The sequence below is a fragment of the Chiloscyllium punctatum genome, chromosome 44 (genome assembly GCF_047496795.1).
Source record: "Chiloscyllium punctatum isolate Juve2018m chromosome 44, sChiPun1.3, whole genome shotgun sequence".
Classification (NCBI taxonomy): domain Eukaryota; kingdom Metazoa; phylum Chordata; class Chondrichthyes; order Orectolobiformes; family Hemiscylliidae; genus Chiloscyllium; species Chiloscyllium punctatum.
In genome coordinates, this window is record NC_092782.1 from 35,557,756 (window position 1) to 35,574,211 (window position 16,456).

A 16,456-nucleotide genomic window follows, 5' to 3' on the forward strand; every position below is an offset into this window, starting at 1 on the left:
ATAGCCTTGGGTGTGATGTGCAGTGAGAAGCAATCTGACCAGGCTAGACATTGTCTTCAGGATGACTGGCATGTGCCCTCTTTCAGTCTGCACAGTAACCAATGGCTATGAGCCTCTCTGCAAGTATGCTGCTAAGACTGATGATAAACTGTGTGGAACTGCAGGAATCCTAATGCATATGTTGACTTTTGAAGATAGGCTTGCAGTAAACAGTAGTAGGGAATCACTGGCTATGTTTTCAACTGGGACAGCAAGTTTAGTGAGATCTCTTGACTACTGCTGTCCAAGTATGAATTTAAGGACAGCATGGAGCTCATTAGGAAATGTAAGGAACCTCTTAGGTTCATTTGAAGATTCAAATATGGCCAGTGTTATCATCTCCTGTCAGAAGTGTGCAAAGAGCATGACATTAGATATCATTCCACCAAAGGAGTGTTTGTCATGGAACCCAACAAAGATGTTTGCAAGAGCTGGCTTTAGCAGGGTTCCTAATGGCAACACCACCTCTATTTGGGTATACATGGTATTGTTAAAAAGGAACTCAGTTTGTGCAATTTGCTGAGTTTATATGTTCATTGAATACAAAATTGTGGCAGATTTTGATCACCAGGTTATAGTGCGACTGTGCAAGTCACTTTAACTTTCCAGAGTGATGAATCGGCTCACAAAATCAAAAGACTACATGGACACTGCAGAGTTATTCATATGCAAGACTTGCATTGGCTTTAAGAAGTTGAAGGAATCCATTATAGTGTTTGAGAAAAGCATACACAATTGCTGGCTGGAGCAATTTGCCCAGCTCTTTGGCCAGTTCTTGTTCTGCAGAACCAGTCATAGGTGTTGTAACAAGTACGTGAATGATGTTCCCCAGTTTGTTTTGGTTTAATATCAGATACCTTAAACTGTTGAGCTCCAGGGTGATGAGGGATGACCTTGGCTTCCTGTGGCTGTTCACCGCCCCTCCCGCCTCTTTGTTGGTTGCAACAAGGTTAGTTTTAAAAGAATGTCTTCCTTTGTCAATACTTCTCTGGCTGACCCAAATGAACTTATGTTTTGTAGGCGCTAATATAACCAGACTTTCTTGAATTAACAAAAAGATTGAATTCAAAAAGTACTAAGCATAAGAAGAAATAGCAGCTGCATCACACTGACATGATGATTAAAAATAAGTGAGTCCAGAAAGTTAAACTTTTAAAAAATGTATATGGATTAGTGTCTTAATTAGTTGTGAAGTCTACATACAGTTGTTTGAATATTGCAGCCATTGCAATGAATATTACTGTGAACATTGACGTTGATAATTGAACAGTTCATTTCTAGGTTCTTCAGTACGTAAAGTGATGGTAACTCATTTGTCCTGATTGCTTTCAGCTATGGCTGACTGACAGGCCTTGACACGAGAGAGAGTCCTCTCCCTTTCTTTTAGCTGCAGGCAAAAAATTTCAAAATGAATGTTCTCAGACCTGTGACCCTCAAAGCACACCAGGCCATACACTACGATATTGGGCCACAAGCGCACACAGACGGATGCTGCGGTTGATTTTTAACCCCTTGTTTTGTATATTCCTGGAAGGCCAAAACACAAAAACTGCAAGATCTTACTTATAGCTGTGGAGGGTATGGTAGAAGGAAGATCGTCAGGCACCTGGTTATCTCTTCCTGTTACATTTCTGTTCTCTGTTTGAACCTTCCCTAACACTCTACAAGTGCAATACACCTGAGTTCTATATGCAATTTGCCAGATAGCAATTGAATTTACATCTGCAGTCATTTTATTTTGCCCATAGCAAACTTTTTCTAAGATACACATTTTGGAGATTAGAACGATGTCCATGCTACTTTGAGGTACTCCCCCATTGTCATGACCTGGGTAGTGTAGAGAATAAGGCAACATCACTTTTGTGCTTTAGACTGGCAATGCATATATAAGTGCAGTGAGCTGTAAGAATGAACCTTGTCATATTGAACCGGCCGATCATTGTTCTTGCATGACAATTTATTTTTGTAAGCTTTTGAATAAGGCTATCTGGTCAAGCTGATCGACCAGTCTAATGGTACGTGTTAACTGTCAGTCATCATTAACTGTTGATGTCTATAACTTTGCCCCTATCAATCACAGTACCTTTGACATCCAATCAGCATTCTCCGCTCATGCAGTAGATTTTTTTTCTTTCGCTTTGGTATTCTTGTGAATTATCATGAAAGTTGCAAGACAAAATGCTTTAACAAAATGTGTCTTTCTTTTCAGTAATACACAAAATCTGTTGTCATCATTGACTTCAAATCCCTTCATTGTTCTGGCACATCCTGTCTATGTAGTTTCCTCCAGTCCAATAACACTCCAAAATATCTGTGCTTCCTTAACTCTTGTTTTTTTTTAGCATCCCTTAACTTATCCTCTCTATTGGTAACTGCAGCTGTCAGGTTTGGGAATTCACTCCCTAAACCACCTCACTGCTCTTTTTCCTCCTTTAAGATGTTTTAAAAACCTGCTCCAATATCTTGATATGTGGCTGAGTATCAAATTGTTTTATAATGGCCCTGTGAAACATTTTGGGCTGGTTAATTCTTTTAAAGATGCTATATAAATGCAGGTAATTGTTGATAGTGCAATATTGTCTACCTCTGCCAGTTCTCTCGGGCTACATTTCATGTATTCCATTTAATAGGTTGGTGATTTATTTGTCTCTGCCTGTGTCTCCATGCTTTGAAATTTTAAATTCTCACACATGTCATTTCATTCATTCACTCCCTCATTTTCTTGCTGTGTCTCCTTCCCCCAGCCCATCTGTTCCACACTTAGTTCAATAGAAAAAAAACTGAAGTTAAACACTTCACTCATATCTACAGTTCAGTCCATTAAAGAAGCTATCTAAAAGTATTAGATGAGGCCACCTAAAATGGAGATCAAGCTGGAAGGGCTGTGAATGATTTCCCTTGGGTTTCCTATGTTAAGTATAACCTGACAAATCACTTGCCGTTGCTTGGATTTGTGCCTCAATATGCTGCAGTGTGATAAATGCATGATTTTAGCTGTACCATCAAGACCGTGGCAACAATCAGAGGCCAGACAATTTCCCACAGGGAAAGATTTTAAGACCAGGTTCTCCCAGTATTTATTCAGAGTGCAGAGCAAGAAGAGATAATACAAAAAGAATGGAACTGCTTCTTCTGGTATTGGATTATCGTTTCCTCCTGTAATCAATGTTACAAAAGTGACAATAGGTATAAATTGGACACACCCAGTCTTTATTTTTGCTAATGTTACTGACTCGGGAAGTGTATTTATTGAAGCAATCAGTAACCTTTACAATAATGTAGGAGAATGCTGAGTGCATTGTTCAAATTAACGGGGCCAATATTTTTTATTATAAATTGCCGTATAAATAAACCCTGTAATTGCTACATTTTTCAAAAGCATTAGGACGTTGGCAGATTTACTTTGTCAAAACCGCCCACAATCAAACAGCTATGTGATTATTGGAGTCTTGCCAGCAAATTCATCAAGAGAAATGCACAACCGACTGCTTGACATTTATTTCTTAATGTGATCACATTACTAAATACGCAACAACATCTTCCCCCTTGAAAAAAAAGCTCAAGCTAGAAAAACGTGGCACTACTTACTGGAGTGAAATTGACTGTTCTGTGCACCACTGTGATATTTTTCAAATGGAAGAAGGTACCCCTAACTTGTCACTCTGACAAATAAACACATTTGCAGCAAAATCATAGCAGTAGTTTGCTTCTGTCTTTGTTAAGATTGAATCCGAATCAGTACAACTTTGCAGTTCTGTGAGCATCATGGTATGGTATTTAGCATACATGATAAAATAAACTGCGCTGTAGCATTATAGGAACAGAGTATAATTTACTTCACAGTATATTAAAAACCAGTGACGGTCGAACAGTCCAGCAAACAAATAAGCACTTGCAATTTTGTGAGATGTCACTGGTTATTTTTGAGATTGAAACAAATCATTTGCCTGAAGGGTTTTAATTGAGCTTGATTTCCAAATGTCAACTGTTCTTTTCAAATGAATCATTCTGCCCCCAGGGCACTGTTTCATTTTCTTTCAGATGGTCCCATGTTGACAATCATCAGCCTACCTGAAATATTATGAGCAGTGAATGAATCTCAATGAATCTTCTCATGAATTCTAAACACTCATGTTATTAACTGAGCTCATCAGACTTTACCTCAGCCTGACCAGTACTTACTGCTGGAAATCATTTAGAGATAGCACAGTATGACTAATGTGAAACAATGTTCAGAAGTCAATTTTGGTCTTTAGTTCATTGAAAATCTCAAATCAGATAACATTAAGATTCACTTGCATTCCACTTGTTCTCCTTTCAACAATCTCAAACAATATTCCTAGTGGCAAAACAAAAAAAACTTTCCTTTAAGTATATATTTCCTCTTTCACTGCAAGGAACATGCAAATGGGAAGATCCCCAAGTTACACTTTTTGGATGAACTGGGTGTGTGGCACTGCCTATAAACTCATCACATTGTACATGTCTAGAGTAGTTTGGAATTCACGGTGTACCCCCACACTTTATTTGTTTTTATATTATCGAAGTTACACTCCAGTGTTGAAATTTGTGATCTGATACTATTTGGCCCAAAGGGCAGCATTTTTTTTGTAATTGCAATTTATCAATCACCACGAAAGAATAATTAATCTTGCCATGTTTACTGCAAAATTACATCTACTTTCAAAATGTTTTTCATTTTGATGTCATTATGAATATATAACATTGAAACCCATATAAAACCTGAAATTGTGTAACTTATTTCAATTGTGACAGAGGGATTATTTTTAATGTAGTTATCTTGTCTCAGGTACAACAGATCACTAAATAAGGATGAAAATTACATTGGAGCCAATTACATTTATCTATCTGGAATAACCTTCTCAGTGCACTTTTTCATAAGTCATATCCAGTCCTTAAAATGTTATTAAACATTTTGGGACATTTTATCTTGTAAAAGCTGCTACATAAGCTCCTTAAAAGTATTTCTATTTCAATATCCAATTTCAAAAACAATGTGAGCCACCAAACCATTCTGCATCTTGTCCGTCAATCACCTGAAGCTATTGTTTTATATGTTATCCTTTATTTTCTTTGGGTATGTAGAGGACAATACATCCTGTTGTTCTTCAATCTCCTGCCCTCAGCACAAGGGAAGGAATTCCCAACTGTCCACTTACCCATGCCCAAATTGAAGCCCACAAGTGGACAGTTACAGTTATACAGATGTACAGCACGGAAACCCTTTGGTCCAACCTGTGCACACTGACCAGATTTCTTAACCTAATCTAGTCCCATTTGCAGCACTTGGCCCATATCCCTCTAAACCCTTCCTATTCAGATACCCATCCAGATGCCTTTTAAATGTTGTAATTAGATCAGCCTCCACCACTTCCTTTGGAAGATCCAATTGATAACTATTTAGCAGCCACTTCACACTGAGCCTCAATTTTCAGGCTGTTTGGAGGAGTTTAGGGGCAGGCAGGAATGCCTGGAATGTCACGCTGCTTTATGCTTGGCTGGTAAGTACTGTGATGAATCAACACCCTCCTTTTGATACACCCCCCACCCAACACTCCACTGACCTCTCCTCCTATAGCCCCAACCTCAGCTCCCTGCCCAGCTGCTGGACCTCACCCCCTGTCCTGTGATCCTGATACTTAGTTGGTCTTGCATTCTGGGGACATAGGCTCTGGAGCATGGCTTATGATCCCAGTCCTATCCACTGCAGATTCTAGTGCTGCTGGGACTGGAGACCCACTTGTAAAACGGATTGGCTGGCAGCACAGGTCCCAAGGGCAGAGGTTTGAAAGTCCCACTTACATTCCGTTAAATTGCTGCAAGACAGTGAGTATCTATAACCTCTCAATATGGGCACAACCATAAAGGGACAACCTGATAGGCCAGGCCACGATAAGCACTGAGCTATGTGCGGCTGATGTCACTGGAGTCTGTGTTCAGTGACCCCTTTGAGAGCTCATGAACCTTTTGAGAAGGAGCTTGGAAGGTGAGATAAGGCCTGGGGCCTTGGCAGGCCCAGGGACAAAGCCTGATGCTAAGAGTGGGAATGGGCTGAGGCCTGCGTCAGGAAGGGAGAGTTCAGCTTCCCTATGTCCATTGTGTGCATTAGCTTTTATTGAAATTTTATCCAAAATATCTAAAGAACTTTTCAAAATGGCTCTTCCTGGAGCACCATCTTTGAGATTGGTTGTTGCCTTTCAGCACTTACAATTGACATTGGGTTCATCTCTGTTCACACACGTGCTGTTTGAGTCACAACCACCAATATCACTAGTGATGCATTCACCATCACCACCTCCGATGATATAAAGGGAAACCCAGTCATCCTAAAAACCTTGACCATAGAATGAGGTGCAGAAGGAGTTTAAACATAGCTTTACACCTAATTAATTCTGATCATCATGACTGATCATCAGGACAAGCTTATAGTCCCTTTGATGTCAATAACAGTTGTGCATTTCTTGCTATTTTACTGTCTATGAGCATTTTCAGTTGGAAATAAAGCACTTGAAATTAACAAGGCTGTTGTTATTTGCCCCTTTTTGCTTTCTCTGTCCCACACATACCGCATTATTAGCAAATCTTCAATCTTGTGAACTACATCCTCAATTCCAACTGATAAGTAGTACTCTCTAAACATTTAAGAGGGTTGTATTGTTTTCTACATCCATGTTCAAAGCGAGAGCTTTCATTTATTTTGCACCAGTTGTGTGTAAAGGTAGAGTCAGCTTGGGTTGCTCTGTCATTACAGAGAGAGATGGCAGGAGGTGGTTTAACCTGAAGGTCACCATGCCTCTGGTGAGGGCAGAGTTTGAGAAGGAAAGTCCTTCGTGACAACCTCAGTTGTTGCAGGAACTGAACCCACATTGTTGGTGTCCCTGTGCATCACAAACCAGCCGTCCAACTTATAGTTACTGTTGCAAAGGAGGAAATTCAGCAACCAAATCAATGTACAGCGTGAGCCCACAAACAGAAATGTACTAATGACCAAATTACAGTGTAGTTGTTGGTTAATGGATAAATATTGGTCAGAATTTGGATTAGCATTCTGCTGCTCTTCTTTAAATAGTACAGCACAACCCATTACATCAACCTGAGAAAGTAACTGGGATGCTAATTTAATACCCCATGCAGTATTATACAAATTCCTCATTCTTGATGAAGGGCTTTTGCCCAAAACGTCGATTTTCCTGCTCCTCTGATGTTGTCTGACCTGCTGTGCTTTTCCAGCACCACACTTTTGACTCTAATCTCCAGCATCTGCAGTACTCAATTTCGCCTAGTATTATACAAAACTCACGCTTCATGACCAGTATAATGTGTGCATTTTAAAATTTGATATGAAAATCAAACCTCCATATATTTTGCACCTGGGTGGAAAATTTAAAAGTTATCCCTAGTGTCTACTCATTGGTTCCTTTGTGGTAATTTCCAGTGTTAATTTAAGCTTTTTCATCACCTACAGATGGAAGACAAGTGATCACTGATTCTTTCGCAGACCTGTTTGAAAGCTTTGACCAAATTATGACAGAATGTTTTCATGCTGATTGGCATCCTTCCAATTTCATATTTTTTTATGAATGTAAAATTGCTTTATTTTTTCCACCTTGTGCTTATTAACACACTGAAGATGTATTTTCAGTACATTAGATAACACTATTATGATTTGTAACTTAATTTGCATTTTGATACATCATTATTCTGCGAATTCTGACTAGTGGTACCTGGTCCTGGTGACAAGGTTCTCTGAAAACTACAGGTTGTCCCTTGAATTACCTGAGCCTGCTCACATATCAATAATAATCCCTGCTCCAATGTGGCTCAAACCAAGGTCTGAACTGATGTGAGCAAATTCACCATCAATAGGCCATGGTCCCATCTATTATGCTGCATTGTCAGTGGATCAGAGTCACATACCTGTTTTATCTGTTTGGATTCAGATAATACCCACAGTTCCTTAAAGTGGGAACAGATGTAGATGTTTTTAGAACTTCACTTTGTATTTCAGAATATCAAAAGTATTTATTGCCAAGTGTTCAATTAGGAGGGACTGGCAGGTGGAAAATGATTTGTGTTTGCAATTTGTTATAAATGTCAAATCTGACATTGTTACTGCACTGCTTGACGGCACTGTGTAGAAATCCAATTGAAAGAAAGCCAAGGGCACAGCCTTCATGCCAAAGCAGTCTGCAGGAAGTTGGATCAGTGATGTAGTGTAGGGTGTCTGGGTTAATAGGAACTGTGACACATGCCAGGAAACCTTGTTTGTGTGAGAGATTGGTGAGTATTTAATTCATAGTATTTTTCTGATATATTTTCCAAATAGTCTATAGACGTTGTTTATTTCTATATAATTTATAAATAAATTATACCAGTAAAACCTGAGGCACATATAACGGAAGCTAGTATTGTCTACAGACTATGCCACTTGCTGCTTGGTCAAACGCCGAGAGTAAAAACCTTTCCATGTTTTAAGTTTAATTCACCGTAGCTGCTGCGCTGGTCCTGTACAATCTGTTTTATAGAATCTAGCATGAATATGTGCCAAAGGAAGAATACAAAGAATTTTTAAAATCTGTTGTTTGCCAGAATTGCATCCTTGTATTTCCAGCAGGAATTGTATTGCATTTCACGGAGCCCTGTTTGCCAGTGGGAGAATCCTGAACATGCCCCAGATGGCCCCACAGTTACCCTGACCTCTGTAAGGGGTATCTTCGACACACTGAGAAACTCACAACTGAATATTCAAACTTTGCCTTCTCAATTCAGCCTTTTCTTATTTTTTCTTACACCTTTGCAAGAAACCAGAATGATGACAGAAATGTAGCCACTAACACAGCAGCCCAATTTCACTAACCAGGCTATTTCCCATATGTTAATGCTCAATAGGCAGTGGCCAGCCAAGCATCCCCATCCATACTTGGGACTGTTCCAAAAACCAGCCATTTTGGTTAACGTGCAATATGACCAGCAGTGAGCCTCATAGTATTACCATAAGACATACGAATTTAGGCATTCAGCCCATTCAATCATGGCTCATAAGTTTTTTTTAAACTTTATTATCCTATTTTCCCCCTGTAATCCTTGATCCCCTTGATACTCAGTCTTAAATATACTCAGTGACCTGGCCTCCGCAGCCTTCTGTGGGCAATGAATTCCATAGATTCACCTCTCTCTAGCTGAGGAAGTTTCTCCTTATCTCCGTTCTAACAGATCTTCCCTTTACTCAAAAGCTACGCCCTCAGGGCCTTGTCTCTTCTACCAATGGAAACATCTTCTCAACGTTCACTCTGTTGAGGCCATTCAGTATTCTCTATGTTTCAAGTAGATTTTCCCCCTCATCCTTGTAAACTCCATTGAGTATAAACCCAGAGTCCTCAGACACTCCTCATATGTTAAGGCTTTCATTCCTGGGACCATTCTCGTGAACATCCTCTGAACACGCTCCAGGGCCAGTACATTCTTCCTGAGATATGGAGCCCAAAACTGCACACAATTCTCCAAATGTGGTCTGATCAGAGCCTTATAAAGCCTCAGAAGTACATCCCTGCTTTTATATTCAAGGCCTTTCAAAATAAATGCCATCATTGCATTTGCCTTTTCAACTACACTCACCTGCAAGTTTACCTTGAGAGAATCCTGAACTAAAACTCCCAAGTCTCTTTACCTTTCAGACTTATGAATTTTCTCCCCATTTAGAAAATAGTCCGTGCCTCTATTCTTCCCACAAAAGTGCATGACCTCACACTTTCTCACATTGTACTCTATCTGCTACTACTTTGCCCATTTTCCTAAGCTGTCCAAATCCCTCTGCAGCCTGCTCGCCGCCTCAATGCTACCTGTCCCTCTAACTATTTGTATCATCTGCAAACTTAGCCAGAATGCCCTCCGTTCCTTCATCTCGGTCATTAATGTAAAAACTGAAAAGTTGTGGTGCCAACATTGAGCATTACAGAACACTACTTTGTCATCGGCTGCCTTCCTGAGAAGGACCCTTTTATCCCCACTCTGCATTTGTCCAGACAGCCAAGCTTCTATCCATGCTAGCACCTCACCTCTGATGCCATGGGTCCTTACCTTACTCAGTATCCTCCTGTGTGGCACCTCGTCAAAGGCCTTCTTGAAGTCCAGGTAGATTACATCCATTGGCTGTCATTGGTCTAACCTGCTTGTTGCTTCTTCAAAGAATTCTAGAAGATCTGTCAGGCATAACCTCCTATTATGCTGACTTTGCTCTATTTTACCATACACTTCCAAGGATTCAGAAATCTCAACCTTCACAATAGATTCCAGGATCTTACCCATAACCAAGGTTAGACTAATTGGTTTGTAATTTTGTCTTTTGCCTTCCTCCCTTTTTAAACAGGGGTGTCACGTTAGCTATTTTCCAGTCCTCTTGGACCCTCCCTGAATTTAGCAATTCCTGAAAGAACACGGCTAATGCCTCCACAATCTCTTCAGTTATCACCCTTAAAGGTTTAGTCCATCTAGTCTAGATGATTTATTCACCTTTATTATTCAGTCCATCAGCCATTTCCTTGTTCCCCATTACTATTCTCCAGCATCACTTTCCAATGACCCAGTGTCCACTTTTGCCTCTCTTTTGCTCTATATATAGTGAAAGAAACTCTTTCAGTCTTCCTTTATATTACTGGCTAGCTTACCCTCATATTTAATCTTCTCCCTCTTTATTTCTTTTTGTTGTCCTCTGTTGGTCTTTTTAAGCTTCCCAATCCTTTGGTTTCCCACTGCCCTTTGCCATGTTATATGCTTTCTCTTTTGGGTTTATGCTATCCCTGACTTCCCTAATCAGCCATGGTTGCCTCATTTTCCCTGTGGAGTATTCAGTATAGAAGTAGACCCATCTGGAGTCCATGCAGGAGTTTCCCTCTATTCCTGCCTCCCTCTCTTACTTGCCTAGCTTCTCTTTAAATGTATCTATAGTATTCACTTTGCTAATATGTTCCACCACTCTTTGGGTAAAGGATTTCTTCTGAAGTCCATACTTGTTTTTTTTTGTTTGCTATCTTACATTGATGGTCTCTTGCCACATGAGAAAACAATCTCTCTTTCTTCATTCTATGAAAAGATTCAATTATTTTAAAGACCTCTCTTGAGTTACCTTTCAGCCTTTATTTTATAAGGAAGTAGAGATCCAGCATGTCGATTCTTTGTCTGTTATTTATGCTGGCATGTTTCTGGTAACATCCTTGTAAATTTTCTCTGCAACCTTTCCAATTCTTTATATCCTTTTACTAACAGGCCAAGCTGAAATGCACACTGTACTCTTAAATATTCCCTCTGACCTAATCCCATCTGTATTAACTTGAAAGTTGCTCTACAGATTGAAAAATCATGTGGATAATGAAAGAATCAAGTCTCACCATGACAAAGGCCTTTAGCAAAGGCATCTCTATGTCACAGACAGAAACATATAAATTAAGGAGCTTTAGAAAGTGCGCTGTTTGGAGGGAGTGATAAATTGTCTCCAATACATCACTGTTTGCATCCTCCACAGATATCAGTTAATACTGATTGGGTCAAATGGCCTGTTTCTGCATTGCACTGTCTGTGCCATAATGTCCACAGGAAAATGTTTGTTTATATTAACGCAATCCAAATAAAATTGTACCAGTATGTAAACTGACTTGAATTTGAAATGAAAATCATTGTCACAATCTTTCTGTTATATGCCACTGTATAACTGTCTAAAGGTATTAAAGATTTCTATTAAAGTGGATTAATTAAGGTGTTTTAGATGATTAAACAATAAAATATAAGTGCAGGATAATGGAATCACTGGCACAAGGCCAGTTGTGGTAGAGCATTATATCAAGCAATAGGTTGAGTATGAAATCAAACATTTAATGAGCCTGGTGTCCTGGTGCATGAACACTCAAAATATATTGATCAGGATATCAGTGGAGGTTGATGCGGGAAGTGGAAGGTGACCCCCTTAGGTGGTGGAGGAGAAGTTTTAAAAATTCCATTCATAGGATGACATTGTCGCTGGCTCGTTCAGCATTTATTGCCCATCCCTAATTGCCTATTGGGCAGTTAAGAGTGGGTCTGGAGTCACATGTAGGCCAGACTGGACAAGGATGGCAGTTTCCCTCCGTAAAGGACGTTGGTGAACCAAACCGACAATGATTCATGGTCGTCATTAGTCTCTTACTTCCAGACTTGTATTGAATTCAGATGCCATCATCTGTCATGTTGGGATTCCCCAGAATATTACCTGAGTCTATGGATTAACAGTCCAGTGATAATACCACTACGACATTGCTTCCCCTCAGGTTGAGAAACTGGAAGACCTACCCCACGTGTTATGTTTTAACTCCATTTGTCTGGTTTGTTTTTCACAAGTTCTTGTCCACAGGTCATTCTGGTCAATCATTGGTCACTCTGGGCTTGGTCTTCAGTCAGGTATAGTGTCTGTAGGTTAGGCTGCAGGAAAACGTTGGTTGGCTCAGGAACCCATGGGGCCTTGTTCTAATCCTTTGGCTCCAGTGTGTTAAACACAAGTGTATGATCCAGTGAAAGGCTATCAAATCTCTCAACTCAGGAGGCAGTTACCAGTTCCTGGAGAATGTCCCATTTTGGAATGACAGGATAAGGTGGGGAGGTGGGATCTGTGGGCGTGGTGTTCAGGTGATACTGCCATAGAAATTTCAGCTGAGCCTGGGATATTTGTGGTGTGTCTAAATGCCTGGATGGTGATATTGTGGGATCATACAAATGCCGGCTGGCCATGAAGAAAAACCTCTGCTTCTCCAGATCCATAAGCAGACTGATAGAGTCACTTACCCTCCCTCAAAAGTGATGTCCTTGACTCCATTAAACTGCCAGGTTTCTCAAGGCTTGGAAAACCTACTTTCCGTGGTTAAATTTGAATTTATTTTTTAGTCAGAAAATGTGGGTGCTATTAGCCAGGCCAGTATTTATTTCCTATCCCTTATAACCTTGAAAATGATGGCAAACTGTCTTCTTGAACTCTTGTAGACCACATGATTAGATACTGTCAGTGTCGTTAGGGATGGAGTACCAGGTTTATTATCAAGGAACAATGAGGCATTGACAATATAGCTCCACAATCGGGAGTAGATGTGACTTGGAGGAGTCTTGCAAGCGATGATGTTCTTTTGCATCTGTTCCCCATGCCCTTCAAGGTGGTAAAATTCGCAGGTTTGGCTGATGCTGTTGGAGATTTGCTGTGATATATCTTGTTGATCTTGCACGCTGCTGTCACTTTATGTCACTGGTGGAGGATATGAATGTTCAAATTAGTAGATAGAATGCCAATCAAATGGATTTATTTAACCTGTGACATAGTGGTAATGTCACTGGACTAGTAATCCAGAACCTCAGGCTAATGTTCTGGGAACATGGGTTTGAATCATGGTATGTGGTAAAAATAGGAACCAATAAAAATCTGAATTAAAATGTTGTAAAAATGCATCTAGTTCACTCATGTCCTTTCAGAAAGGAAATCTGCCCTTTCACGGTCTGGCCTACATGTAGTTGATTCTTAACCACCCACCAGATAGTTAGGATGGGCATTAAATTCTGGTCCAGCCACTGATACCCACATTCCAAAAGTGAATTTAAAGATAAAATTGGGTATCTTTTGTGTTTTTGGAACTGCAAGCCTGACATGTGTTTGGTAAAAAGTTGAAAGGCTTTGGAAGTCAGGAGATGGCAGAATTTCCAGAATCCAGACCTGGTGTTGTCACTACACTATTTACATGACTGGTCCAACTAATTTCCTACACAGTTATAAGCTCCTGGATATTGATGACAGAGAATTCAGCAATGAAATACCATGGGATATCAAAGGGACTTGGTTGTGTTGTCCCTTGTTGCATGTTGTCATTGCCTGGCACATTTGTGGTGCAGATGTTGTTTGCCTGTTATAAGTCCATGCCTGAATGTTATCGAGTTCTTGCAGTATCTTTACATGGACTGCTTCAGTGGCTTGTGAATAATGCTGGATATTGTATAAACTTGATTGAACATTCCCACCTATGATCTTCTGATAGAGGGAAGGCCAGGATTGAAATAGTCGAATATAGTTATGTCAAGGATTGAAGGTGGACCAGTAGTGTAATTATAGTTCAGATTGGATTGGTCTTGCTTTTTGTGGACAGAACATATTTGGCACTTTTCCATTTTGTCATGTAGATGCTAGTGTGATGACAGTGTGGGACCAAATTAATGTATTAACGTAATTCATTTTTTCTGTTTTCTCTTTTCCTATATTTCAGTTCAACAATCAAGCAAAATCTGTCAGCTGCTTCAGACACCTTGTGCAAGCTAATGTTCGGAATAAGAAGGTTCTCAAAGATGCAGTTAATCAAATACAGGCAAAAGGGATCACTGACTATAAAAAAGGGTTTACATTTGCTTTTGAACAGTTGCTAAATGTAAGTTGTTATTTCTGTTCCAAATGATTGCATGGATAACACCATATTGAATTAGTTTGGAAATTAGGTAAGATATTTTGTTGTCATATTTAGTTTTAAAACAATAGACTGAATGTTATCCGAGTAAATACAAGAAAATATCATTGAAACATTTAATATTTGGTAAGTGAATGGCTGGGGACCAATTCATTTACTTCATATTCATCAAAACACAAACTCAAGAACAAAATATATCAAAATCAACAGTGAACGAGGTCATTCAGCTTATCATTTCTATGCAGGACCTGTGGTCTAGCTCTTTATTCAGTCCCACCACTGTATTCTTTCTTCATTACTTTGTACATGGTCCACCCTCAAGTATTTAGTGGAATTCCTTTTGAAACATACTACTGAGTATGCTTCCACCATCTTTTCCCAAACTATATTTCAGATCACAATTCACTGTGCAAAAAATATTTTCTGATGTAACCTCTGTTTTTTCCAATCATTTAACTCTGGCCTTTAGTCACTGGAAACAGGCTTTCCTTATTTACAATATCAAAACCTCCATGATTTTGAGTACTTCTACCAAATCTTTTTGTAGCTTTAACTAATTGACAGAGAACAGCCCAGCTTTGCCATTCTTTCCAAGTGTCTAATGTATGTCATGGTTCTGTGCTGTCTCATAGAAATAACCCACCACGATGAATAATTCATGTCGAATAGTGTTATGATCCCAGCTGATGTTAATACTGAATAAGTCGATTCCAGTCTGAAACCTGGGTTGATTGACCTACACTTTGTTTCTTTTTTAAATGTTGAAGTTCAGTTAATGAACACATTTATAAGAGTTTGCAAGTGTACTTTTAGCATAATTAATAAATGTTCGTTGGACAAGAAAAAAACATAAGTTGTATTACACTGAACAAAAAGTTTTAAATTTTGCTGCAAATTCAACAAAAGACTCAAACTTGTAATATTATTTTTATGTCAGTGATATCCTTGCAAATTAAATCTCCAGCAAGGATTTATCAGTGTCTCCACCACACCAAGGTTTATTGCTTAGGCTGGCACAGTTGCAATTAGTTTCCTTCTGACAAATTACTACACATTCACTAGATGCTTTTGCCTTAGCTGGTATCTCTCCCTGGGACATCTAAAGTAAACTCCAAACTAAACTCACTGTTACTTTAACTTCAAAGGAAACACATGAGTTCCCTAATGTTAGTTCCTTGGTTCTTGCTGAACTTCTGAAAATAGTGTTCCAGACTTCCATTTCCATTCTCTAGCACAAACATGCACGCAACCACTGACTGACTCCCTTATGGAATTCTCTCTCTCTACCTCCGTGTTTGTGGATCTGTCATTAGGCAAGCGAACAGTTTTTATTTCCTGTTAGTTCCTCGCTAACTACTAACCCTCACTTCTTCACTTAAAGGGTAATAAAACCTTATTAAAATGCCTATAAGCAAACAGGCTGACAAACTTCTTGTCACCACGACACTGAGGATAGCTCCAAAATGAAACTAAAATCACGTATTCCCCCCTTAAACATATGTTGAATACTCTTCCTTACAATAGGATGCCTGGTTTCACTTAACAGGCTGAGCAAGGTTTTATATCTTGGCTTTTTATGTTAAAGGAGTTGAGTTCCATCTATTTTCATTCAGCCACTTTGCAACACGGTAAAGAAAAGAATTTGCAATATTTAAAATATTTTAAAATGATAGGAATATCACTTTAATATTCAATTGTGATATCAACACTTGTTTTTGAATTAATTGCTTTTATGAACTAGGTAACCCTATTTAAATAGTTCCCATATGTATATGAAGGTGTCTTTACACAGTGACTGTAGCATTAGTGCAAATCAAAACTGCTTCACATTGATGCTGCATTGATGCTGAGTCTAAATGGATGCTAAAAAGTACAAAAATATTAAAGAAACAAAATTATTGGGATCATATGGCAGAAATGAAGTGTAGTTATTATTA

At 39.2% G+C, this 16,456-nt stretch overlaps 1 protein-coding gene across 7 annotated transcripts in view; it reads left to right on the forward strand.

The window, feature by feature from the left end:
• Positions 1-16,456, forward strand: part of LOC140466870 (voltage-dependent calcium channel subunit alpha-2/delta-1) — a 662,544-nt gene that overhangs the window by 488,316 nt on the left and 157,772 nt on the right. For all 7 annotated transcript variants that reach the window (XM_072562612.1, XM_072562611.1, XM_072562615.1 and 4 more), the window contains one exon: positions 14,325-14,483. In XM_072562612.1, the coding sequence (XP_072418713.1) occupies positions 14,325-14,483 (159 nt within the window). The remainder of the gene's footprint in view (positions 1-14,324; positions 14,484-16,456) is intronic.